This window comes from Urocampus carinirostris, chromosome 3 (assembly GCF_059441175.1).
Source record: "Urocampus carinirostris isolate Australia breed hairy pipefish chromosome 3, RoL_Ucar_1.0, whole genome shotgun sequence".
NCBI classification, from domain to species: Eukaryota; Metazoa; Chordata; class Actinopteri; order Syngnathiformes; family Syngnathidae; genus Urocampus; species Urocampus carinirostris.
The window spans coordinates 46,126,461-46,153,415 of record NC_142351.1 but is presented as its reverse complement, the minus strand read 5'-3'; the positions used below and the strand labels follow the sequence as shown (position 1 = coordinate 46,153,415).

At 39.1% G+C, this 26,955-nt stretch overlaps 1 protein-coding gene across 2 annotated transcripts in view; it reads left to right on the top strand.

Annotated features, from left to right (window-relative positions):
• Window positions 1-20,278: 20,278 nt before the first annotated feature.
• edn3b (endothelin 3b) overlaps window positions 20,279-26,955 on the top strand; it is a 36,828-nt gene continuing 30,151 nt past the window's right edge. For both annotated transcript variants that reach the window (XM_088330015.1, XM_088330016.1), the window contains exons 1-2: window positions 20,279-20,628; window positions 22,447-22,663. In XM_088330015.1, coding sequence (XP_088186141.1) covers window positions 20,592-20,628; window positions 22,447-22,663 — 254 coding nt within the window. In that variant the 5' untranslated portion in view covers window positions 20,279-20,591. The remainder of the gene's footprint in view (window positions 20,629-22,446; window positions 22,664-26,955) is intronic.

Genomic DNA, 26,955 nt, shown 5'->3' with positions numbered 1-26,955 from the left:
AGTTTGTATGTTCTCCCCGTGCTTGCGTGGGTTTCTTCCGGGCACTCCGGTTTCCTCCCACATTCCAAAGACATGCATTTCAGGTGGATTGGCCGGTCCAAATTGTCCCTAGGTGTGAATGAGCGAGCAAGTTGTCTGTCCCTGTGTGCCCTGCGATTGGCTGGCAACCAGTTCAGGGTGTCCCCTGCCCACTGCCCGATGATTGCTGGGATGCTCCAGCACCCCCGCGACCCTACTGAGTAGGCAGTGCAGCTAATGAGATGAGATGAGATATATATATGTATGTATATAATCATTATATATGTCGTTTTGTTTTTTGAGGAAAAAGGTGAATATATATTACTATCTTTGCTTTAAACTGCACAATCCTTTCATTCAATACATTTAAAAAGTGCAATTGTTTTCTTGATTTGGGTCGCAGCTTGTCATTAGAGTTGAATGGTGGGTATTGAAGTTACGCAAGTTGAGAAGCACTATTTTAAAGCATGGATGGCAAATGTATCATTGGCCAGAACTCAAGGTCAATAAGACCAGATTTGATTATTGCTCGGATTCGCTAAAGACAAAAGTAGCAAGTCTCATGAACATGTAACAGGCAAATCATCTGACAAGAATGTATAGCAAAGCATTTCCAAGTAGGAAAAGCAAGGCCACTTTTTTGCAGAAGGTAGTATTCCGAATGTTATCTCAATGATTAGATTTACCAACGAAAATGGGATGACTGCACATAAAATGGAGGTGAATCTTAAATAATATACGTTGTATTTTTTGTATGACACTTATGAAGTTAAAATTTAGAACGACAATTATGTGTTATTTATTCATCCCAAATTTATTCTGTTTGAAAATGTATCCATATTCTTTCATTCAAATACGTTTGCACTGAACTGTAAACTACTGCATGTATTATATTGAGAATACTCTATTTCACGGTTCTCGGATCCCTTTACTGTTGAGGTCGCCAGGGCACCACCTCCTGTGGTCTCTCTTCGCCATGTACAGCCTAGTGGCGCCCATCATTCTCCAGGCCCAATGTGATTCTCTGGCAAAAAGAAAAAAAGTGAATTCTGCGGGTAAAGATAACAAGACATAAAAGCATAAAGCTTTCATTTTTTGAGTGAAGTTCCCGATAACAGGACATGTCTTGTGCAAAAGAGATTGTAGTTGATCTAGTGAGAAAGAAGGATTATAAAATAAAGCAATGCCGTGTGTTGTATATTGACACCCAAGCATGCTCTTTTGCCTGATAAAAAACATTTTAAAAAACATCAATGCATAGACATGTTGAGAATTGGTTCCATCTAATTGTTATTGTCAGTGATATTTAAACACAATTCCATGAGTTCCATAGTTTGCACATGCATCCATCACGTCACCCCCTTCACTTTGTTGCTTGGTTTTGACTGAAGAAACTTTTGTGTTCTGGTACGCTTGACTTTTCTCTATATGTGCCGTATGGCAACATGACCCCACAGAGTGGAGAGCAACCACATTTATTGTTTTAAATGCCTCGTTGTCAATACTGTAAGAGGATCTCATACTTGCAGTCAGATTCCTGAGAAAGACCAAATAAATGGGTAGGTTTCTGCCGATAAACGCTTCGCCTTTTTTGTCTTAGCCACCCACCAGGAATTCAACAATTAAGCTGACTCTCTGCTCTGCCATAAATAAACACAACAGACCAAGGTTTAACTTGATTTACGGCTTTAAAAGCAGGTTGGTGTATGGTTTGGCTACTTTCCAAAGCCCCTACAGTATGTTTTGAAGATTGGCACCAGTTCTCAGCAGTAGATCAGATCCTGCCAGTGTTGGGACTACTGTATTACGTTTTAAAGGAACCCATTCCAGGAATGCAATTACCTTTTTATGGTAACAAATTCTGTAACTAGCTATATTTACAATTTTGTAACTCTACTGTCATGAGTACTTGGTGCATTACTGTGTTACTCCGCTACTTTATGAATGCAGATCATTAATTATACTGTTCTCTAATCGCTAAGTTGTTGTCGCAAACATTTCTCATCTGATAGAGACAACACGTGAAGGTTATAAGTACCTACAAAGATCAACAGAGTAAAGTTATGGTGGTGGCGTCTTAAACAATATATAGTCTTAGCTAAGCTGAATTTCAATTATGATATACAATAAAATACTGAAATCAGGGTTTCAGCTTATGTGCACATATCTGGTTGTGTATCACTGGTGAGGGGCGTGGTTAATACAGGAACAACAAACTAACGAGAACTCATTGGGGAAAACATCAGCACAGAATTTTCTGTGAAAGTGTGCTGAATTTTGTGCTTTTTATTTGTGAAGAATATTTTTGCAAAATAGAAAACTTCTTGGACAGGACCTAGAAAGGAATAAGGGATCTTTGAGTGTTTTGAAGCCCGGATTTGGATTGTCTCGGCGAAATCTTCGTTTGCAAGCTCTCAGAAATGCGTGAGCCAAGAAATATGAAGAGTTCACTATTTTTACAGTTTGATATACCGGTACATGTTTTTTTCTATTCCTTTCATTATTAGGCTATTTCAAAGTAGTTTAAAGGGGTCGGCTTCTATGACAGTATATACAGTAATTTGTAACTAGACTTACTTTCAAAGTAATGCTCTACTTTTTGGTGTCAGTAATCTGGTGGGCAACAGAATTAATTTTTAAATGAAGTAACTCAACAGTAAGTAATTACTTTTTTTTCTTTTCAGGAAAACACGCCCTAGAACTGGCCACTGGTTTTCACAATACCTCAGCTTAACCTACACAAAATCTACAACACCCACCCAGAGGAATCTGAAAGGCTCTTGAGATTGTTGAACGTAAAAATGAAAGTTTGGACAAACTTTGTAAATCATTTTCTAGTATTGGACTTTTTGTTATATTACTTTGATATAGCAATATTTTCTGCCCATGTCAAGTGGCAGTTTTAAGAAAAACTCTTATCCAAAATGTATTCTATTTCAATCGAAGATATATGTGTATAATCAAGTGCCTCATAGTAGTAAAAAGCAATTGGAATTCATACATAAAAACTATAAATTTAAATGATATACAAAAATACACAAGCTATCATATGAACATTTTTTAAAATACTCGAGGTCGAGAATTTAGCATTCATTTTACAAAACGTGAGCCTCACCCAAAGGGAACTGACATAATTGTCTGCCATCTTGACGCCAACCGTACCCAAAAACCTGCTTGCTCAGTTGCCAAGTTCTCCCTTCACCACAGTAAAACAAATCTTACTGTCAAAGTGTGGTGGGTTACTATAACAGAAGTTATACATTGTCTTTGTCATTTACTTACTTTTTTTTTAATCGTCGTCAAAGGCCTAATAACGACTTTGAGGGTCAAATAAGTGTCATTTCGGTTTAACAACCAGTCCTGCAGAAATCGCACAGTAAACCTGCTCTGCATTCAGCTTTTAGTTTTAGGGTTGTATTCATTTACCAAACCGAGTTTATAATTTGTTCTCTTGCTACAATCCCCACCCCAGGAGAAGATAATACAGTATATGGCACATGTGTCAAAGTTAAGGACCGCGGGCGGAATTTAGAGGTTTTTTTGGCCCCTTAGATAATAATACATTATTGTATCATTCACTAGGAACTGTTGCATATATTTTTTACTGTCAATATTTCCATGGTCAATCCAACTATATAACAACAATAGAAAATGGCTTTTATTTTTTTCTTATTGAATGTCAATTGATCCCACTTTTTCAAAAATAGAAACTTTTGACTTCGGATGGTGCCTGAATAATAGCGGCTGGTGTTACTAAGGCAACTTCTAGCATCAACCTTCACAATTAAAAAAACAAAAACACGAAGTTACATAATAAACCGCAAAAATAATTATTTTAAGTAGTGAGAACGCATTTAGCTTTAGCAATTAGCTGTTGGACTTAACTTCACGGGGGTCGCTAGCTGTGACTCGCACTACTTTAGCAACTAGCTGTGCCTAAGCGGCTGACTTCACAGACACTGTCACTAGCTGTATCAACATTAACAACTTTGGCATCTAACAGTGCTCAGTTGAAATAGTAAAACTAAAAATCAATACATTGCATATCCATCCTTTTTTACTTATTTAAAGAACTATTTCCTCCGATTTTTGGCTGTCGTTCATATTCACCTTTGGTATTTAGCAGTTAGATTTAGTACTGTCTAGCGTTCCTTTAGGGGTCACTAGCTGCGACAAAAACAACATAAGCAACAACCTATAGCATCTTCTTTCAGTAGGCCCTCGGCAAATTTGACAAAGTCAAGTTTGTAGCTAGATTTCATGTTAAATGCACTTCTTTACGATTTCCTTACAGTTGTGTGGTGTGCGTGTGACTCAATCCTATCCGTGTTCATTTCAACTGGCTCATACAGTACATGCTGTTTATTGTTTCTGCGCTCCCTACTTCAGCAGCTTAACATCCCCACGGGGATAAGTCTGCGGATCCCCGTGCTTCATGCAATAAAAATGATTTCTCATAAAACACGTGACATGACTTTCAATGTGTTACTTGCTTTTCTCCAAATGTAGGTTTTGTATAATGATCAATTCAAGTTTGTACTGGATGATAATGGCAAAAATATATCATAATAACAGCATGAAAATGCATGAGAATTTTTGTTTGTTCCTTTAATTTCTATGCACTGATTTGTATAGACATCTCCTAAGTTCTCATCTCACCTAGATTTAGAAATAGAATAGAATAGAATAAAATATACCTTTATTGTCATTGTTACAAAATGGGTTGAACATATTGTGATAACGAAATTGGATGTGGCACTCCAGTTTCACAATTAACAGTGAGGATAAAAGAAAACAAAGAAGATAAAGGAACAATGAAGATAAAGGTTATAATTTACACAATATTTACACAAGACTGCAATTGGCTGGCAACCAGTTCAGGGTGCCCCCTGCCCACTGCCCGATGATTGCTGGGATGTTGCATACAGTTTTGAGATCGTATTAGTGCAATATACAAAAATAGTCAACATTGTGCAAAGTGAGCATAGGCATGAATACAATTCGACATCTGTATGAGGTAGTGCGTTTGCAATAGTTTCAGTTTTTTTGTGCGGTGTGTGTTAAGGGTGGTAATGGCTCTGGGGAAGAAACTGTCTCTGAGTCAATACAAAAAATAACAACATATCTGGGTTGTAAAATATAACACTGCTTTTACTACTGGCAGGCGTTTAATAGCAGGACAACACACTTCTGAAAATTATCCTTTCATTTCAGCCTCACAACAGTCAATTTTCTCTATATATTGTTTTCTAACATAAAGGATTGTTTCTCTTGGGTTTCCATGAACATTAGACAGCTAACAATATCCATACTTCAGTAAACAATAATATCTGTATATGAAAATGTGAATTATCACAATGTTGTTGGTCCATTAAAGAATATTGATCTTTGTATTTGATATTAGGTAGCGAAGGCTGTAATATCTAAAGTTCAGTTTACGTAATAATGCACCAAATAAAAATATTTGAATCATCACCATATTTTGGGCAAGCTGATTATATTAAGACAATATTTCAATATTGTGCAAATATCAGAGTCTCAGAGTTTCTTATTCGAAAAATATGTTTTTGAGATATAATGCTCAAATTAACCCAATCCTGCCAAGCAATATTTTCTACGTAGTTCTCTAAACCGGGGGTCTCAAGTAACATCAAGTCAACTCATGTTCATTTACGTATATAGCCCTTATTCGGAAGAAGTCTTAAAAAGCTCTACAGACTACAGACGCCTATTAGACCACATCATCAGCATGAAATATAGGTAATAATAAAAAGTTACTAATTAGCACAAAGTACACCCAGTTTAAAATGCATTTGTAAAATAACAACAAATCATCTTTACTATGTTATTACCAGTTTAATTATTGAAATAATTGTTGAATAGACTCAGTCAACCACAATAAAATGTTTTTTTACAAGAAAACTATAGTGACCCGGCACTGGTGACCTACTTTCAGAACGGGTTGGTGGGCAACTCAGCTGCTGTTAGGGGGCACCCTGGTGCCCGTGTCCTCTATGTTGGAGATTCCTGCTCTAAACTGTGTTTGGCTGAAGCGGGATAAAAGTTGTTTATTAAGAATAGGATGAAAAATCCTTGCAATGAGTTCAGCCAGTGGTCAAAGAGTCCTACATCAAATTAAACTGAACCAATAAATTAACCACCTGCCATTTTTTTGCGAAATTACTTGAAAAGGTCGTTGCACAGCAGCTAAATGACTTCATGTCAGAAAATAACCTCTTTGAAACTGTCCAGTCAGCATTTAGGGCAAATCACCCTACTGAGACAGCCCTGGCTAAAGTAACCAATGATCTCCTTTTAACAATAGATTCTGGTGGCTCATCATCGTTACTGCTGCTGGATCTCAGCGCTGCTTTTGATACTGTCGACCACAACATATTATTGGTTCGTCTAGATCGCATTGGTATCTCAGGAACTGTACTCTCGTGGTTTAGGTCCTACCTGTCAGACAGGATGCAATGTGTAAACTATGGCAATCTGACCTCTAAACAATCTAATGTCCCCTGTGGTGTTCCTCAAGGCTCTGTACTTGGCCCCCTTCTTTTTAGTATTTATATAATCCCGCTTGGTGACATTATCCGCAAGTATAATATTAGTTTCCATTGCTATGCAGATGACACTCAACTGTATGTGCCACTGGAAAAAAATGGACATTTAAGTTGTAGAAATCTGGAGGCTTGCCTTACTGAGATTCAAAGATGGATGTCACTTAATTTTTTACGCCTTAACCCAGAAAAAACTGAAATGTTGATTATTGGTCCAGCTCACTGTCATCAGTTGTTTTCAAACACTACCCTGAACCTAGACAAATGTAATATCACCCATAGTGACTCGGTCAAAAATCTAGGTGTTATATTTGATCGTAATCTCTCGTTTCAGTTAGGGCCCGGTCACACAGCCGTTTGCGTCTGTATCGAGGCTGAATCACGGCCAGAAAATTCTGCCTGTGAAGCGGACGCTGTTGGACGCATTGAGATCGCCATACAGACGAGATACAGCAGTGCTAGACACGCGGTCGGAAATTCACACGCGGTTGGCAGCGCGAAAAAGTTTTGCGCTGCTCAAAACTTTAGGGCCCCGTCACCTAGCCTTTCACGGGCGTATCGAGGCTGAATCACGGCCAGAAATTTCTGCCCGTGGAGCAGACGCTGTTGGACGCTTTGAGATCGCCATATAGACAAGATACAGCAGTGCTTTACACGCGGTTGGAAATTCACACGCGGTCGCGTGAAAAGGTTTTGCGCTGCTCAAAACTTTAGACCACGTGTTAACCGCGGGCGGCACACGAGGTAATGACGCGGAAATGACGCAGAACGATGTGCTATGGCCGCGGCCAGGGCGTGGTTACACGTGGGAAGGACGTGAAATTTCAGCGGGTAATTGTGGGTGGAGCACGGTCATAGCATGTTCTGCGCCTGTATCGCGGTGTTATTACGTGAAATTAGCGTGTTACGCGTATGACGGTCAAACGCCTTTCTCCGCGTATATACAGCGCGAATTGCCGAGCACACGTCAGTTGTGCTCGAGACGTCAAGGGGTGAACAAGGATCCCCGTCACCGTTGTGACCTCGTCTTAATCCATTTTTATTTCTTGACATTTATTTTAATTTCATAACAGGTTAATAAAATAAAAATGAAAAAACTATTACAATAATAACATATTGGCTTCTTCGGTGCCATAGCTTGAAATCTTGATCTTCACGGGACTGTGTCTTGAGCGGTTATGATTTCTACAGCCCGGTGTTATGCCGAGAAATGCATCCCTGCCGAGATTTGTATCCCCTCGCTACTACAACCACTTTTACCTCGTTTTATCTCACTTTTATATCACTTTTAGGGAATGTAATGGCGAACATATAACCAAATCCACTTCGTCTTGCATTTGTTGGGAATGTAATACAACTTAAACCATTCCGTCTTTGTTTTTGTTGTGAACGTAATCGAACGGTAATGCACGCCGTATATAAATCACTTTTGAGAACTGTTATGCACTCTACCGTAAGGCTTATTATGCAGAAATAAGCTTTACGGTAGAGTGCATAACAGTTTCAATACGAGCGATTTGAATAGAAAAAGGCAAAATAAACATGATACCTGCTCAAAAGTGATTTGTATCCGGCGTGCATTACCGTTCGATTACATTCACAACAAATACAGAGACGGAATGGTTGAAGTTGTATTACATTCCCAACAAATGCAAGACGAAGTGGTTTTGGTTATATGTTCACCATTAAATTCCCTAAATGTGATATAAACGTTAGATAAAACGAGGTAAAAGTGGTTGTAGTAGTGAGGGGATGCAAATCTCAGCAAGGATGCGTTTCTCGGCATAACGCCGGTTCGGCAGCTTTTATACCCGTGGTCCACACGAGAAAATGACGCGGAAATGACGCGATGAGGAAGCAGAACAGTCGCCGGCGTCTGTTTTGCGGGCATACCACCGATGAACAGCGGGTTGGCCAATTTTGCGCATTTTCCATCGCGGGCAACCACGGGCAAAAAAAAACGCAAAATTTTACCCGCGATACAGACGCAAACGGCTGTGTGACCGGGCCCTTACACGTGAAAAATATTACTAGAATAGCTTTCTACCACCTCCGTAATATTGCGAAGATTCGTTCGATGCTGTCCCAATCAGATGCAGAGGTTTTAATTCATGCGTTTATTACTTCTCGGCTTGATTACTGTAATGTATTGCTTTCTGGTCTCCCGATGTCTCGCATTAAAAGTTTGCAGCTGGTTCAGAATGCGGCAGCTAGACTTTTGACTAAGACCAAAACGTTTGAGCATATTACTCCTGTATTGGCCAACTTGCACTGGCTCCCAGTCCACTTAAGATGTGACTTTAAGGTTCTCTTATTAACATATAAATGTTTGCATGGTCTTGCACCATCTTACCTCTCCGATTTGATTTCCCCCTATGTTCCTGCACGGAGTCTGCGCTCGGAAAATGCCGTTCTACTTGTGACTCCGAGAGCCTAGAAGTCTGCAGGCTCGAGAGCGTTCTCCATCCGGGCCCCGGTGTTATGGAATGCCCTGCCTCTGGAGATAAGATCTGCAACCTCAATGGAAGTTTTTAAATCGAGGCTTAAGACTCACTTCTATTCCAAAGCGTATGACTGATGCCCACCTCATATTCTGTTTTGTCCTGTCTTTTTCCGATGCCTGCCTGGTGGTGATACGAAGGAGAAGGATGATTTGGGATGGGTCAGCGGACCAGCGTCTGACCTGCAGCATGTCAACCCCTGCATTTACCAGCTGGCAGAGATGGGAGGCAGCGTCGTGGCTGTCATAGACTTTCTGGACTGGTTTGCAGGCTGGGGGCGTCGTTGATGTCATGCACTTTCCGGACATTTTCAACATCTTACCTAATGTTTACTATTATGTGTACAGTAATGCTAATTGTAATTCACCCTGGTCAATCCTGGAAGGGGGATTACCACATGTGAGGTGAGGTTTCGCTTTTCTCCTCACACTGAGGTTTTTGAGTTGTTCCTTGCCCGCATGCTGGTTCAAGATCAGGTAATTGTGTAATTTTGTAATTGTAATCCTGTGCAGTCCTTTGAGACATTTTTGTGATTAAGGGCTATATAAATAAATGTGACTTGACTTGACTAAATAGCACTGAAGAGAAGATTTGCTGCTTTTAGTATTTTTAAACTGCAATATATTGGTTGGGCAGCACGGCCGCGCAGTGGTTAGCACGTGTTCCTCTGGGCACTCCTGTTTTCTCCCACATTCCAAAAACATGCATGTTAGGTTAATTGGCTGGTCCAAATTGTCCCTAGGTGTGAATGAGGAGCGAATTGTCTGTCCCTGTGTGCCCTGCGACTGGCTGGCAACCAGTTCAGGGTGTCCCTAGCCCACTGCCCGAAAATAGCTGGGATGGGCTCCAGCACCCCCACGACCCTATTGAGGAAAAGCGGTGCAGATAATGGATGGATGGATGAATGCATATATTGGGCTGATATAAAGTGCCTCTAATTTTAGGCTAAGTTGTATTAGAGTTACATTTGCCAGTTGTTTTGTAGGATGGAAACCACAGCTGGGATAAGAGAAAAATCTAATCAGTTGAAAAATATCATACAATCCTTCATTTTTAGGCCAAGATTTGTATTTTTGATTTTCAATATAATTTTTAAAAAGAACTGCTTCCTAAAAAATCTCATACATGTGACGCTGATGTCTGGAAAATGCAAAAAAAAAGTTCTTCCCTCACTCTTTTTTGTTTTGTATTTTTACATTCCTGTGCTTCTAAGAACTTTTTGCTTTTGCTCCAATTGAAAGTTTTCCTTAGAACTGGCATGTCAAACATACAGTCTGCAGGGCGGACCTGACCTGTTGGACGATACAATCCCACCTGCCATAAATTTTAGAGTATGTCAAAAAAACTTCCACCAGGTAGTGAATTCATTTATTAAAAAAATCATGTATTTTTACTGCCTAAAATCTAAATGCTACGTTTATTATAATTATAAGCTAAATCAAGGGATTCGAGGTTCGATTATTCAATGATCATGACATTTCCACTCAAAAAGTACCAGCATTGGATCAATATCGGTCAGTACTACCTTGTATTTACTTGGATCAGATTAATACCAAAAACTGTGTCAGAACTTACACCCCTTCTTAACAATTCACCAAATATCCCATTTGCCTGGGGTAGAGGGAAGTTCACCCTGAATGCACCAGGATGTCCAACATGTTATGTACCAATTTGACTTGCACAAAAACCAACACGGGTACCACCAAAAAATGAAAATGTACCCGTTTTTAAACTGAACACAAATGTAACCATCTACCAAAATTATCCTGAGGCAGTTATCCTGCCTAACTTAAAGAGCATGTAAAAAGAGATCCTACCTGACTTTGTCAATCTCCTAAAGGGACAGCCCCATGGCTGCTCCTGGTTCCTATCTCTATGCAAGGGGCAAGGCCCTTTAGCCATCCCGTTGCTGCAGCCTCTGTAATGTTTTGGTCATGTTTGTTTTTTTGAGGGGCAGGTAGGTATGCGGCCCTTGAAGGGGAGGTTATTCAAATCTGGTGTGCCTCCTTCCACCAGGGGCGCCTCAAGGGTTTGGAATTGGGACAGTTGTGTCTGATCATTGCACACCTGTTCCTAATTACCGTAAATTCCGGACTATAGAGCCGCCTGATTATAAGCCGCACCCACCACTTTTTAGGTGATTTGCCACTTCTGTACTTACACAAGCTGCACCAATGTATAAGCCGCGTGCGCCCTCATTAAAGTTAGTGATACAATCACAAGTTTAAACTAGACCAGTCTGTAAGTTCTACGATTGAGACGGGGTGGGGGGGAGGCATTTTTAAGGATTATTGTTCTATCTTCGTTATTCATTATCCATTATCCGTTATCGGTCAGTTCATTATACGCTACAAAGCCTAGGAGCCGGAACACTTACCTTTAGCCAAAAGGCCAAGCACATAGATAATACAATATCCTAGAATCACAGTCGGCACGTTAAATGGAATATGATACCCGTAATTAAGGTATGATGCAGACTTGTAAAGTCCGGGTCCCGTTGAAAGTAATCCAAGGAAACAAAATGTATATTTCCAAAGTTAAGGGTGGGGAAAAATATATATCCACTATTGTCCGCTGCGACAGATCTACCGGTAACTCAGCTTTACCCCATTTCCCATCAGCCCGCGTTTGCTCCGCCCTTCTTTTTGATTCGTCCGTAGAACACATAACAGAATAAATCTCTAAAATACATTACAAAAATATACAGTTGCAAATACATATTATACGCGGTTACACATATTTACGAAGAAAGACGGTACACCGAGAGAGTTTTCAAAGCTTTAATAATAATAATATAACTTTCATCCCAAACCGTGCCTTTGAAAGGTACCAACACGTTAGTTAGGATCACGCTCGCAATGTATCAAACGTGCCTGTTAAAAATAATAGGCATCCTCCACGCTCTGACGCAGAAGCAAAATTGGTGTATTGCAGTACCTCCGTGAACGGTGCATCCGCACTGATCGCTGCATGGCTCTGTGGCTAGGACCTTGACTCGGCCTCTTGGCTGAGAGCAAGTGTCTCGGCCCCTTGGCTTTGTAGCGTTCTATGATTTGACCGATAACAGATAATGGATAATTGATGAAGAATATTGCTTCTGGATATATATATATATAGGAATTTACGGTATCCTGACCATTCATTAGGACACTTTGGACAGCATGCAATGTGGGGTCATTTTTATTTACAGTGCTATGCCAGGTTTGTTTTCTTTCTTTTGGGTTTCTTGATTGGGTATTTTGTCAGTAGTTCAGTGCCAACTTGTTAGTTTGTTACTTTGTTCCTTGCATTTTCGAAATCCAATATTGGCCCCTTTTCTGGTTCAGACAATGTCAGGTTGGATTGTGTTTCAACATAATATTTATTTTGTGCCCCCTTGTTAGTTTGTCACTTTGTTCCTGGTCTTGTTGATAAATAATATCGTTCTTATTGTGAGCGTCCCTGCCTCAGTTTCTGCTTCCGCCTATATCCTCAAGACATGTTTGTATGATTATTTATGAATTTTGCTCAATATCTACATCTGTTACTTTTACTACCGGGAGGTGCTGGATTATACACACTGTCCCTTTGAAAGCATTAAACATGATGCCACTTGATATGAATCCATAACCAATTACTGCCAAACAAAATTAGAGTTCTAATGATTGACCAATCAGAGCAGTTACTTGCAAATTAAGGCTAACAAGAGCATCACTGGTTGTGACAGGAAAAATAACCTCTGCCTCGTCTAATTTGGGAAGTTTTTTAAATGATACTACAACTCAACAGTAATAAAATGATGGCTGAAAATATGAGTGTGCCTGTATTTAGGTTTCCACAAACGTTTCCTTGCACGTGCCCGGTTTTCTAGTGTACGCACATAATTATGCAATCTCTAATGAGAATATTGATTCAGAATGTACGCAATTAAATGATGGATTTAGGAATAAACCAGCACCACTGATCTGTAGCCATTTACCTGTCCAGCAGAGACCTGAAGACGGCAAACACACCAAAAATAAAGGGAATCTACAATATTATTCTCTAATTACTTACATTTACCTCATGTGCACATTAAGATGCAAATGTAAAAGGGACATTGTATTTTATTCAGAAAACCTTCTCGTGGTTAAAAAAACTTCATTCATGAAAAAAGAAGCAATATTGATTTAAATAATCAGCAAATAAACACAAACTATCAAATAAACTAGCATTTTTTTAAAAACACTCATAGGTTGAGAAATGTCGACTTATTTTCAATGACATAAGGCTCAACAAGAGGGAGCGGCCATCTTTCTGCTATGGATAGCCCCCTAAAACAAAAAACTTTATTAATAGCTGGGCAAAAAAGAAAAGATAAATGATGCGTTTCATTGACTTTGATTGTCCATTGGTTGTATTGTTCCTTGTGTTGTGTAGCATAATATGCAAAATAGGAAGTAGGACAAGGCACGGCGGCTAGGTTGTTAGCAGGTAGCCCCACAGTGCGGAGGTTCAGGGTTCAAGTCCAGCGACTGCAGACTCCCTGTGTGAAGTTTGCATGTTCTCCCCGTGCCCCACTTCGGTTTCCTCCCACATTCCAGCATCCCTGCAACCCTACAGAGGATAAGCGGTGCAGATAATGGATGGATTGATGGAAGTTGTTGGGAGAATACAAGTCAAGTCACATTTTTTTTTTATAGCCCTTGACCACAAATGTCTCAGAGCACTGCACAGGTCCCAATGACACATTCCCTGATCTACAAGTGTCATTAAACCTCAGCATGAGGAAAAACACCCTGCGAAGGGACCACAGAAGAGGTAACAGCCCCTTTCCAGGATGACCAGGCTGCAAAATATGTTGCATCGGGTAATAATACCCCAAAAGAAATCAACATCAACGATACGCATAGGTGATATGTAAAATTGTTCAAGAAGTTCAAGTTAGTGGCAATGCAGCTTCCCATCTCAGCTAGCTGGTCAATCCAGATGATAACATGCTTCAGGTACAGGTGCTAGTAGAGCAGTATTTTCCGAGCGGAGGCTTTCAGCAGGAATACAGAGACTGTCCTACTTACGAACGAGGTTCCGGATGATCGTTCGTAAGTTGAATCTGTTTGTAAGTTGCTTCGGTGCTATATTTTGTATGTTTAAGGTTTCTATAAGTATGTTTAGGGCTTGTATAAGTAACCTGTATTGTTTTGTACTAAAAAAAAACAATCTAATTTACAGCAATGTCCGGATAGTTTTCGACATCCTGAAAAAAATGGTCTTATCTACCATTTTTCGTAAGTCGAATGGTCGCAAGTGTTAATGAGGTATCAAATGAAAGAGATAAGAGGGGCAAGTCAGTGCAAACTTGTGAGAGATCTTTAAAGTCATATCTTAAACGGACAGGGAGCCAGTGCAAGTTAGTCAAAACGGTAGTGATATGATCAAACATTCTTGTCCTACACAAAAGTCTCACTGACACTTTTGGAACCAGCTGCAAACTTTTAATGCTAAACACCGGGAGTCCAGAGAGCGACACATTACAATAATCAAACCAAGGAGTAAAAAAAAAAAAGCATGCTTTTTAATTTCAGCGTCTGGTTTTGACAGCATCGGAAATCAGCACTATCAAGTCTAAATGATGCGTTTAAGTTACAGTTTCACTTGACTGTTAAGGATACCAAAGCATCTGATTCCAAATGTAAAACCTATGGTAAAATCAATACAAATATTTTAAATGTGTGCAAAAGAGCTACCTGTGAAGCAACATCATTTTTTGAGTTTTTTTAATGTCACTTGGGCTTATTTGTAGGTGGATATGAATCAGGGCAGCTGCTGGGTGGTTAGCGCACATCCCCACGCGTTCGAGCCCTGCTATTGCAGCCTCCCCAAGAAGAGTTTGCATGTTCTCCCAGTGTCCGTGTGGGTTTCCTCTTAGCACTCCGGTTTCCTCCCACACTCCAAAAACATGCATGTCAGGTTAATTGGCCGGTCCAAATTGCCCCTAGGAGTGAATGAGCAAGTGAGTTGTCTGTCTCTGTGTGCCCCGTGACTGCCTGGCAACCAGTTCCGGGTGTCCCCTGCCCACTGCCCAAGGACAGCCGGGATGGGCTCCAGCACCCCCACGACCCTACTGAGGATAGGCCGTGCAGATAATTAATGGATGGATGGATATAAATCAGACAAAAATGAAATTTGAAACCATTGAAGCATAGAACCATACACAGGGTAGGATATCGGGATCATACTAACATTTTAGTCATGCAGTCCAAATTATTAAAATAGGATGATTTAATACCATTTTTCACTTCACCACTGTTATTTAAGGTCAACAAAAACACGGTGCCAGAATGGTTAACTTTGTTGTTATTGTTGCTATTATTATATCATAACTGTTATTAATTTTATTTTTATTTTAATTGTTGTTATTATCATTGGTGCCGCAGTGATGTTTGGTAACTAGTGGCATTGTGACGTTGAGGGATGGGTATTACGAAGATTAGTGTATAAAATATGTGAATATTGTAATTATTATAATTATTGATATCTGACCTATGTAATAAATATATCCATGAGATTTTGTTATATTAGACACAAGAGCAGAAGAGGATTTGTAAAATGTATTTAATAGGGAAGATAAAGGGGTATGGAAAATAAGCATCTGCTTCTGACTACCCCTTTTCGAACATGTAATGTAAAATTATTTTGTCGTTGACTCATTGTTTTTGTTTTGTTTTTATTTTAATGTTTGAAATAAAGTTTTCATTTGTCCTTTTTGCAGGTCATTAAAAGCATGCGAGGGTTGCTTTACTGCCTGGAGTCATCCGTACTAAATTACCAGGGTGTGATCCAAAGACAGAAAAAAATGCTGCCCTCAAGTTGCAAAGCACTCCTCATTATGAATTAGCATCCAATCATTTCCCTATAACTAGAAGTTTCCCGATGTTCTTCCCATCATTAAAGTGAAGTTCCGTCTATTTCCCCAGGACATGGCCCTTTCGTTTCCCCGGTTTATGTCTATCCATTTTCCCGGTTGCATAGCTGACTCCCTGCAGACTTAAGTCAGCAGGTCATGATCATCATTGTGTACAGTGCACAAACTCTCGAGTGATCCCCTCATTAAAAAGTCCTCTTCAGGATGATCGTGAATATAGCGTGATGGCTTCTAAAGGAATGTCTGGCATTCATTTGGCCAGAGCAGCACAGGTCAGATTTAGGTGAAAGAAAAAAATAAATTAAGTGTGTATGCACTGAAACAGAGGAAAGACAGCTCTAATGTCTTCTTTTTTTGGACAAGTTAGTTACAATCTTATGCGTGACACTAAAAGAAGAGTTGTCGGAAAATGTACAGCTTTTGGTGTTAGATGAGACATTTCTTGTCTCATCATCTTCATCACACGCACAAAATGTTCTCTTTGTAAAATACAGGACCCCAAATGAAGTGGGCGGTTACATATTTTCTTCTGGTGTCATACCTTTTAGTGTGTAAATACCTTGAACAGTAGCTCAAAGCGCACATACCTTTGGATCAAGTTTGCCGTTGGAATCAATAAGTATTAAAGGAATAAAAGGCACCAAACTATCAATTGAACTCATTCAATGCCAGACATTGCTCTCAAATGGGAAGAGACCATTTTTGCGAATTCAACTCCTTTTTAAAGGCCTACAGAAAAACAAATACATCAGTAGTTATATAGGGATAGGACGTACTACGATAAAGCTTGAACCTTCATCTTTTATAAAAAAAGTATCGTTATCCCAATATTGCAATTTTCTAAGAGAGTCATGGATGCCTAGAAACATCTACTGTACTTTTGTAGTCTTCTGCATGTCTGCAAATACACATTAGTCTGCTCCAGGTTTATCTTCCAAGGGTGGAATTCGGTTAGTGTGTATTTTCTTTTGGCGCATTCTTCCTTTAAGTGTATTTTCCGTGCCGTGTCTAGACCAATTAAGATGAATTCAGTATATTTTTAAATGGTCTGTTTCTCTTAGGTGGTGTAAAATCCCCAACAGAACTCAGATTCTCATTATTTTACATTGGCCTAAACTTAAATTTGTTTGATTATGGTAAAGAATTTATTCATAGTCAGAATTTACTTTCAGAAATTGTGGATCGCAGTATTGGTTATAGCAATGCAGTAGATAAGGTGAGAGAAGGATTTTAATCAGGGCGTTTTTTAAAAAAAACATTTTCTCTTTGTCTCTCTTTGTCTCTCTTTCTCTGCCTCTGCTTTTCTCTCTCTCTCTCTCTCTCTCTCTCTCTCTCTCTTTTAATTCTCTCACTCTCTCTTTTCTCTCTCTTACTTCCTCTTCTCTCTTTTCTCTTTGTCTTTTTCTTCTCTCTTTTTTCTCTCTCTTTCTCTTCATCTTTCTTTTTTTCTTTCTTTCTTTCTTTCTTTCTTTCTTTGTCTCTGTCCCTCTCCCTTTGCTCTAATTTGTTCTCTCTTTCTCTTCTCTCTTTTTCTCTCTTCCTATTTTTTCTTTCTCTCTTTATTCCCCTCACTCCTTCTTACCCTCTCTTGCTATCTCTCATTTTCTCTCACTATTTATCTCATTTTATTTCTTTCTCTTATTTTTACTCTTTCTTTTTACGTTTCTCTCCTTCACTCTTTCGCTCTTGTTCTGTATTTTTCTCTCTCACGCTTTCTTTTTCCCACTTTAATATACTAGTCCGTACCACATGAAAGTTTATGTTCTTCCATGTGGGTCCCGAGCACAAATGAATTTGACACGCCTGTAGTAGAAAAGTAACTACTTCTAACTACATTAATTGCCTTGCCATCTTGCTGCTACGGCTACACCCAAAAAACAAAAAAATGTGCAAAAATCAAGAGAACAATGACGTATTTTTTTTCACCTTGGGTCTTCGCAGTTTGTAATCTTCATTGTGCTGTTTAGCACTTGTTTTTTGGTTGCACTACAGCAAGGGTCTCAAACGTAGTGCCTGTGGTAGCTCCCTCAGAACACCCGAGTAGCCTGCATGCAGGTTCTGAAAATAGCTCACTAGTGATGAGACATTGTGATTTTCTTGGACATATAATTTCTAACTTGCATGTTGTTTTAGTAGTTGACGCATCCTATTTTACCTCTGCTTCTACAACCTAGTCCTAGCTTGGTAACCACATAGTAATAACATGGTTGGTAGTTATTTTAGAAATGCATATCAAAATGGTAGCCCTTTGCGCGAATCAGTAACAAAAAGCATGTCTCAGTTTTAAAAAGTTTGGTGACCCCTGCAGTACACAATACAGCGACATCGATCGGTCAATAATTACACAGTATCCCTTTAAGACCCTTGTCAAACGCAAGACTCGTAAACTTTCTTCACAAAAGCAGCAAAACATTTGTTTTCCTCAGAGATTGTAAGTCGTTTATATTACATGTTCAAATAAAATATAAACTTTGCACCTACAACTTAAAATAGGTGTCTCGTGAAGTATCCGACACTTCCAATTATCAAGATATTAATTGGATTGTGAGGTTCGTATCGTGATGGTACTGCATGGGGATATTTTCGATATAATTTATTTCCTAATTAGAATTGCCACATTTCTGAGAGTGCCTTGTTTAAGTTCGTCTTTAAGGTATACTGGTAGACGTGCCTTTTGAAGTCAAGCAGCAACACTTGTTCTTGCCTGTGGGCTAAAGACACTCTGTGTTATTTCAGGGAAGCTTCTTATCCAACCCAGCATGCTTCACATTTTGAAAGAGACATGACTGCTTCATCCTCTTTCGTACTTGGACCTGTAGCTCGCTGGACCCACCTACATTATAAAACCATCTTATTATACTTTATTTACAATTTTATATCTAAACTTTATATATATATATATATATATATATATATATATATATATATATATATATATATATATATATATATATATATATATATATATATATATATATATATATATATATATATATATATATATATATATATGTATATGTATAATATATATTAACATATATGTAGGGCCACATCCCCCTATATATAGGTGGGTGGTGGCTAGAATCAAGGACACCTTTTTCACTCTTCCTGGGAGATTGATACAGAGGAGGGGATTCCCCAGCCCTCTCGCTCAACCCAACTCATGTGTTGCAACATGTCCATAGGAGTCATTAGGGGACTGTTCCCCACAATTCCAACCCCTAATGCAGAGTGCCAAGCAGGGAGGCAATTAGTACCAATGTTGTTAGTCTTAGGTATGAACCGGCCGGTGCTGGAGCCCCCCAGGCCCAAGGAGGCGCCCTACCCCCAAGGCCACCTTAACTTAACATTTACCTCTTGGAATTTTTCATACCGCAATATTTGAACCTTTTGCATATATTTACCCGTATCTTATACGCTTTTTGATCGTTTTAAACTGCGTAACAATTTTTGTACTGGGAAAATCTATCTATCTATCTATCTATCTATCTATCTATCTATCTATCTATCTATCTATCTATCTATCTATCTATCTATCTATCTATCTATCTATCTATCTATCTATCTATCTATCTATCTATCTATCTATCTATCTATCTATCTATCTATCTATCTATCTATCTATATCTATCTATCTATCTACCCAGGTCATATCCCTTGAGAGGGGTGACCGACAGCAAGACAAACACAAAAATCAAATGAAAAATCAAAGGTAAAACCTGAAAAAAACAAACAAAAAAAAACTTCATTTTCCTGTGAGACCAATCCCAAATCCATCCATTTCTGTGCAAACCCGGATCGTCTTGGTCACTTGTAGAAGTTAACATCGTCACCGTAGATCGATAATATTGTCAAGGCACACTGTCAAGCCTAATTGAATACTTATAATCCTTTTTGGTACATACAGTAGTGTGTGTGTGTGTGTGTGTGTGTGTGTGTGATATAACGAAACACATGTACAATATAACATGTTAAACTACACAAATAAACACGTTTGTAAAATAAATTTGTTGTAAGATTATTTTGTAATTTGGAAGGGAAAATGCAACATTTTGTAAGGGCATGGAGCCGTGGAGGTTGACAGGTATATTCAAGCCTAGCCTGTCCTTTATTGAGGAAAAGAGAGTTTTAAAAATGCTATAATATTTTGGGGGTGCTTAGGTTGAAAACGTGCAGGTTACGCCCATGCAATCTATAATAAGATCAATCTTTACAAGGAGAAAAGTGGAGCCCGCCCCTTTACGCTTAGGGGCGGTGGGAGGTGTCGCAGAGGTATACTCCCAATCCTAAAACCATCCATCTTTATTTGGGGCTTTAGGGGGCGGGCGCCAACGCTACTCTCGACTCCAGATGCTGTGAGACTGCAACAGACGAGAGTTGAAGCACATGCGCTGATCGCAAGGACGAGTACGGACAGGTCGACGCAGAGTTGCGTGCAGGATGCCCGCCATCAAATTACAATTATGAGCGCGACGACGGAATAAAGGGCTTTTTTTTTTTTTTTTTGCCTGGATCTACCCATGCACATCAGTGGATTGTAATCTCTTTGCATTACCAGGCTCACCTACACTTTGGGATTATTTAACACGCAAAATAAGAATATTTTCCCATAACTCCGAGAGAACCATGCTTGACAAAATCCTGCCTTTTGTGGTACTACTAGGTACGTGGATTGTCTCGCCATACGCGTTGCCTCTAAATGGCCCCAGGGTTCGTACAGGTGCTTAAAATGCTCGGAAATGCTTGAATCTTAATGTGGTGTTTGCAAGGGTTAAAACGTGTTTATCAAACTACTTTGCTTAAAAATGATGCTGACACTGCCTTCGCTTCGCCATTGAATTTCTTCTTCCACAGTTGTTATTAGTTTGTACGGTATTGTCCTATGAAGCGTCATCATTTCTTAAACACTTAAACAGGGCCCCTATAAAATAGTTTAGTCAAGTCAGGTCATGTTTATTTGTACAGCTATTAATCACGAGGAGTCTCAAAGGGGTGCACAGACAGATGATTGCAAATCATACCTATTATTACACCATCCCCCGATCTTAAACCTACATGAGGGCAAGGGAAAACTCAAAAACCTCAACATGAGGAAATGAAGATACCTTGAGGTATTGCTGAAAAGATTAGGGTTAATTTATGGGCCATGCAAAAAAAATCAAGGTAGTGTTTCCTAGTGGCCAATTGAAATGGGGAAAACTTCCTGCAACTGAAAATGTAAGCGATATATTGTATAAGATATATACAGTGGGACCTCGGTTATCGCGGTTAATGGGGACCAAAACCACCCGCTATAAGTGAAAATCCGCGAAGTAGCGGCGCACCTTCAAAATTAATTATTATTTTTTTTTAGACCCGGTTAATGGAGAACAAAACCACCCGCAAAAAGTGAAAATCTGCGAAGTAGCGACGACCCTTCAAAAAACAAAAAAAAACATATATTTTTTTTAATTATTCTTTTTTAGACTCGGTTAATGGGATCCAAAACCACCCGCTAAAAGTGAAAATCTGTGAAGTAGCGACGTCCCTTCAAAAAAAATAAAATAAAAATAAAAATCTCATCTCATCTCATTATCTGCACCGCTTATCCTTATTAGGGTTGCGGGGGGGCTGGAGCCCATCCTAGCCATCTCCAGGCAGGGGACACCTTGAACTGGTTGCCAGCCAATCGCAGCTGCAAATCACATCAGTTCTCGAGTCGTACAGCTGGGCGATTTTACGTCCGCCCGGGACGATCGGAGACAAATTCACGACAGGGTTTACACCGCGGGTGCCGTTCGGTCGCTCCCGCGGGCGAGCCCCTAACCCGCGGCGCAGGTACTTTCGGGCGCGATACGCACGACACCGACACAGTTACGGGGGTCCCGCGCACGTCCGCTGCCTTTCGCCCGCTGTGCGCGGACGGCCGCCTGTCCTCGCACTGCGCTACTGGGGTCGCCGGACGAGCGGGCTCCCCCCAGTTACGGGGGGAGCCCGATCACGCCCGCAGCCTTTTCTCGCGTCGCGCCGTGTCACGCCGCGTCCGCCGAACTCGCTCCGTCGCGCGGCCCGACCAACAAAACCAACAAAATCACAATAATTTTTTTTTTAACCATTACAGACCGCGAAGCTCTGAAGCCGCGAACGTCGAACCGCGAAGTAGCGAGGTCCCACTGTATACATTTTTACCCAACACCTCTATGGAGAGACTCTCAAAAACAAATATATTTGCGATTTACTCAAAGTTTAAGAATCATATGTCTTGATTGATGCACTTGTAAGATTAAAAAGCACAACTTTAAATCACAGGTATATTCGTGTTTCTGCAAAATGCACGAATCACACTGGTTTTCTTCTTTTAATGGTACTCGATACATTGTAAAGTTTCCTTTAAAGTCCTTAAAAAGTGCTTGAATTTCGCCATTAAAGAGGTGTACAAACCCTGTGGCACCAAGTCAACATTTTTTCCTAATTCTGTTATCTGTTTCCTGTGCAATGCAAGGTGTGTTGAGGTGCGATGCTTGGGTCATGTCCGAGGTCGGCCCCGGAGGGGTTTCGGGGCCCGGAACAGAGTTGAACTTCGGCGGCGTTGTGGTTGAAAAGAATTCCGAAGCGACGGAACCAAAGTCCAGATCCAAGCGCTGCACCTGCTATTCCTACAAGGATAAAGAGTGCATCTATTACTGCCATTTGGACATCATCTGGATCAATACTCCAGAGTAAGACACATTTGTGTTTTAACCACAGCATACAAAAAATATATAAGTCAATAAACAAATACACCTGTAGCATTGTCAACTTAGCCGGTTGTTCCCCTTTATTAAGTGATACAAACAATTACAAACACAACAAGGCTCCTATTTACTCACAGCAGGAAAGACTATGTCGAATAAAAAGATCATTTGCGTAAAACAAGTTTATTTTATTGACCAAATAAGCAACACAAACAAATATTTCAGCACTTCTCAGATGAAAGGAGTGTTCTGTATAAGGCAGAGATAGTAGAAGATGTTAAATCTTTTAAATCAAAAAATAAATTGACCAGTAAAACCGGAACGACTTCAAGTAACTTATACTCTTGTGTTTACAATCAACATCGCATACAAGGGACCTCCTAAAACTGCTTTAAATACCCACATACTCAAATAATTTTGTAACCAAAATATTAATAAAACGGGTCCCTAAAAAACTATATTTATTTCATTGTGTTTGTAGTATGCATTCAATATACTGGTCAAAAGCTAGAAATATAACATTTTTGAACCATTTACTGTACCTTCAAGTTGTGCTTCAATGCCAGATACTCGTACAATGTTTTCAGATTTTGCAATCATTTCCTTCTTCAAGTTGTTGTTTCTGTTTTCCATTCCTCCTTTCCCTTTCTTGGGACTGTCATTTGTGGGGGGTAAAAGAAAATAAAACCAACAAAATCACAAAAAAATGAGATGTTGTCCCTCTCAAACACAATTGTACAATCGATTGACTGAACATAAAAAAGAGATCAATTGTCCCTCCATTTTTCTCTTCTTGGAATTACATTACCATGGCAAAGGCCCATGACTGCCTTGGACGCTGACCCACCAGTAGAAAACTCTGGGTTATAACATATTTACGCTTTTAGTTTATTAATGCAGATTGGTTTTCAAACGTACGGTATAATCTGTAAAAAGTAATTTCTATTTATATTCCTCATTAATTAGCGGGACAGTGTGTAATATTTAGTGCCTCCAAAAATATATGTCTTATCATACCATTGTTAATTTTTATGAAAAAAATCAAAGGTCGAAAAATTTGTATTTCTTTTACACCGTGGAATCCCCAATTATGTTGGCGCCATTTTTCTCCGGCATCCTGCCTCAAAGCTGTGTCCTGGGGCACTGGCTCTCAGTCGTACCAGGATTCCTTCTCTCAATCTCTTTCTTTGTCTTTCTGTCTTTTTCTCTTCTCTTGCTAAGTTTTTCCCTCCCTTTTTTCTTATCTCTTTCTTTCTCTATTCATCTCTCTCTTTTTTCACTTATTCTTTCTGTCTCCTTTTTACTTTTTCACTCTTTCTGCCTCCTTTTTTCTGTTTCGCTTTCTCCCCCTCTCTCTTTGTCTCTCTCCTCTCTAGCTGTCTTTCTCTCTCTCTCTCTCTCTCTTTCTCCCTTTTTTCCTGTTTCTCTCTTTTTTCTCTCCCTTTGTCTTTCTCTCACTCTCCTTGGCCCTTTTTATCTTTTTTGTACCTGCTGTCTTTCTCTTTTTTATCTCTCTGCCCTTGTTTCTCTCTCTCTCTTTTGTTCTATGTTTCTCACTTTCTCTTTTCCATTTTCTCTCTTTCTTTCTTTCTTTCTTTCTTTTTCTGTCTTCTATTCTTCTCACTTTGTTTCTTTCCCATTTTTGTTTTTCTATCTCTTTGTGCTCTCTTTTTTTTCTCTTGCTATTTTTATTTTCTGTTTTTTTAAAAAAACAATTCACTTATTTTCTTTCTCTCCATTTCGCTGTTTCTCACTCTCTTTCTGTTTTTTTGTCTTTCTGTTTTTCTCCCCCCAACACTCATTTTCTCCTTCTCTCTCTCTCTCTCTATCTCTCTCTCTCTTCCTCTTTAATCCACTAGTCTGGCCCAAATAAGATTTTTTTGCTACCATGTGGCCCCCGAGCTCAAATGAGTTTGACACCCCTGCTGTGAGTACTTGAGTACTCTGAGGTCACACATACATATATATATATATATATATATATATATATATATATATATATATATATATATATATATATATATATATATATATATATATATATATATATATATGTGACTTCATTTTAAAGGGGGAAGTAAAAACTATTACGTCATTTTCAGTCAACAGCAAGTGGTAAAACGGCAGTGCCGTAGCTCCAACCAGGTGAATTTTGCAGTTTTACTCTGATACCGCTGAAGCAATATGAGCCAGACATGGACATTTGGACTAGCGTGAGCGAAAACAAAATATTGAGGTAAAAAAAGCCTCGGGGGGGCAGACATCATGTCCATTTTCTAGCTAAGGCCAGCGCAACAAAAATAGCTTAAAGGCATTGCTTGACATAAGAGACCACTGCATTGAGTACATACACGCAATCAAATCTGCACACCTTTTCTTTCCCTGAGCCCTCAACTTCTATTTGGGGCTTGCATTCAATATAACAGGGACACTTTGGCATTAAGGAAATGTTAAAATCAAATGTCTCACATGAAAAAAACGGAATCAGAAGCATTTGCTTACAAATTGTACTAAATTAACAAAATATAATGTTGAATGTGAATATTTCCCCTATAGAATTACTATTTTAAGGTCAACTAATTCAATTAAACAGTTTTTTCAAAGGCACTTGAGCAAGGGTCTGTGGATCGCAATCTACTGGTGGATTGACCAGGTAGTACCGGTAGATCACAGGAACTTGTATTCAGTGGTCAAATGCAGTATGTGAGCATAACATTATTGTTGCTCATGCTACAGTATCCAATTGGAGGACTAAAAATTTATTGCTGAATGGTGTTATATATACATATTTTAAAATTGTATTTTTTTTTTTTTACTTACGATTTAAGTATTTCATGATTAAGACTTCAAATGAAATGTAACCTTGACATTTATTTTTATGTATCGTGTAATGTATGACAATTGGGTTTTTCAAAATACCCTACAAATCAATGAAGAAAAAAATAATGTTAATGAATTTCCTATCTAATTGGACAACGTGTAATCGGACCGCTCGATTTTGGAAAAAAAAAACTAATTGAGATTTTGAAAATAATGTATCGCAGTTTCCATGCAATTTGCGATTTTACAGGAAAAGTGCATTTCTGTGCTTGCTTTGTTGTTGGGGAGAACGTAAACATAGTGACGTGCAAACTTACCTCGAGATTATGTCTTCTGAGACTGAGTATATACAACTGTAACAAAATTACTACGGATCTACAAATAAAAACAGAACTGCAGTTGAATAACTAGTCTTATATTGTCATTATACAAAAGTACAACAAAGTGGAGGGCTACTCTTTTTAGTGTAAGAAAATGATTTAGAGAGAGGCTGTCTAGCTACATGCTAGCAATGGATAACTGCGAGTTCTGCAAGGTCTTTGTGATAATTTAAATACAAGAGTCACAAATGTTGCGGTTTTCCATGAGTAGTAGCAAAGGATCTGGGATTGTTGACTAGCCATGTTCGGCAGTGTTAGCTTAGGAGTTTTTGTCCTAGTTGTTAGCTTTCCATTCCGACGCCGCCTCAGTTGATTCCCGGTCGCGATAAAGCCTCGCCTTTATTGGCTGGTGCTATTCAAACCTACTTCGGATTGGCCGGTGCTGTTAAACTATGACATGTGACAATTCTTGTTGGCCAAACCCTTCATTACTCAAATAAAAAACGGAAACTATGTCACATTGTGCTATCGATATTATTTCGGTTAATCGTGCAGCCCTTATGTGTAATATTTATTACCTCCTAGTGGTACAAAAAACTTTCATTCAAAGAAAAACGGAATTGATTGAAATCGTTTGGTTGGTTTGATCCCTGAACCACGCGGGTCATAGGGAGACCATTTCCTGCTGTGTGTCATGGGCAAGTACAGCCTGGTGGTGCCATCCCTCTCCCAGCCAACATATATTTCCAAATACATGAACTACCATATAGGGGTGGGATGATATGCTTAGGTCACAATTCGATTGTATCACGATTCTCCATATTTGCGATTCTACAAGTATTGTGCTTCGATATAATTGATGATTGTGATATAATTTATTTCCTAAAAACAAGCAACTCAAACCATACACTTTTGGACAATAAATCATGAATGAGGTTCAAACAATGTACATCAGTTTGTCAGTCAGTAAAAAAAAAACTTCTGCATTATATACTATTATGCTAATATTGTCTTAATCCTAACACTGAACACCTTAATAAAGAAGAGTCATGTAATGGTGAAGAAATCAAGTCAAGAATTAACAAGAAATCATTACTAACTTAACATTTTGTTCCTTTTATTAAAATAGGTGCCATT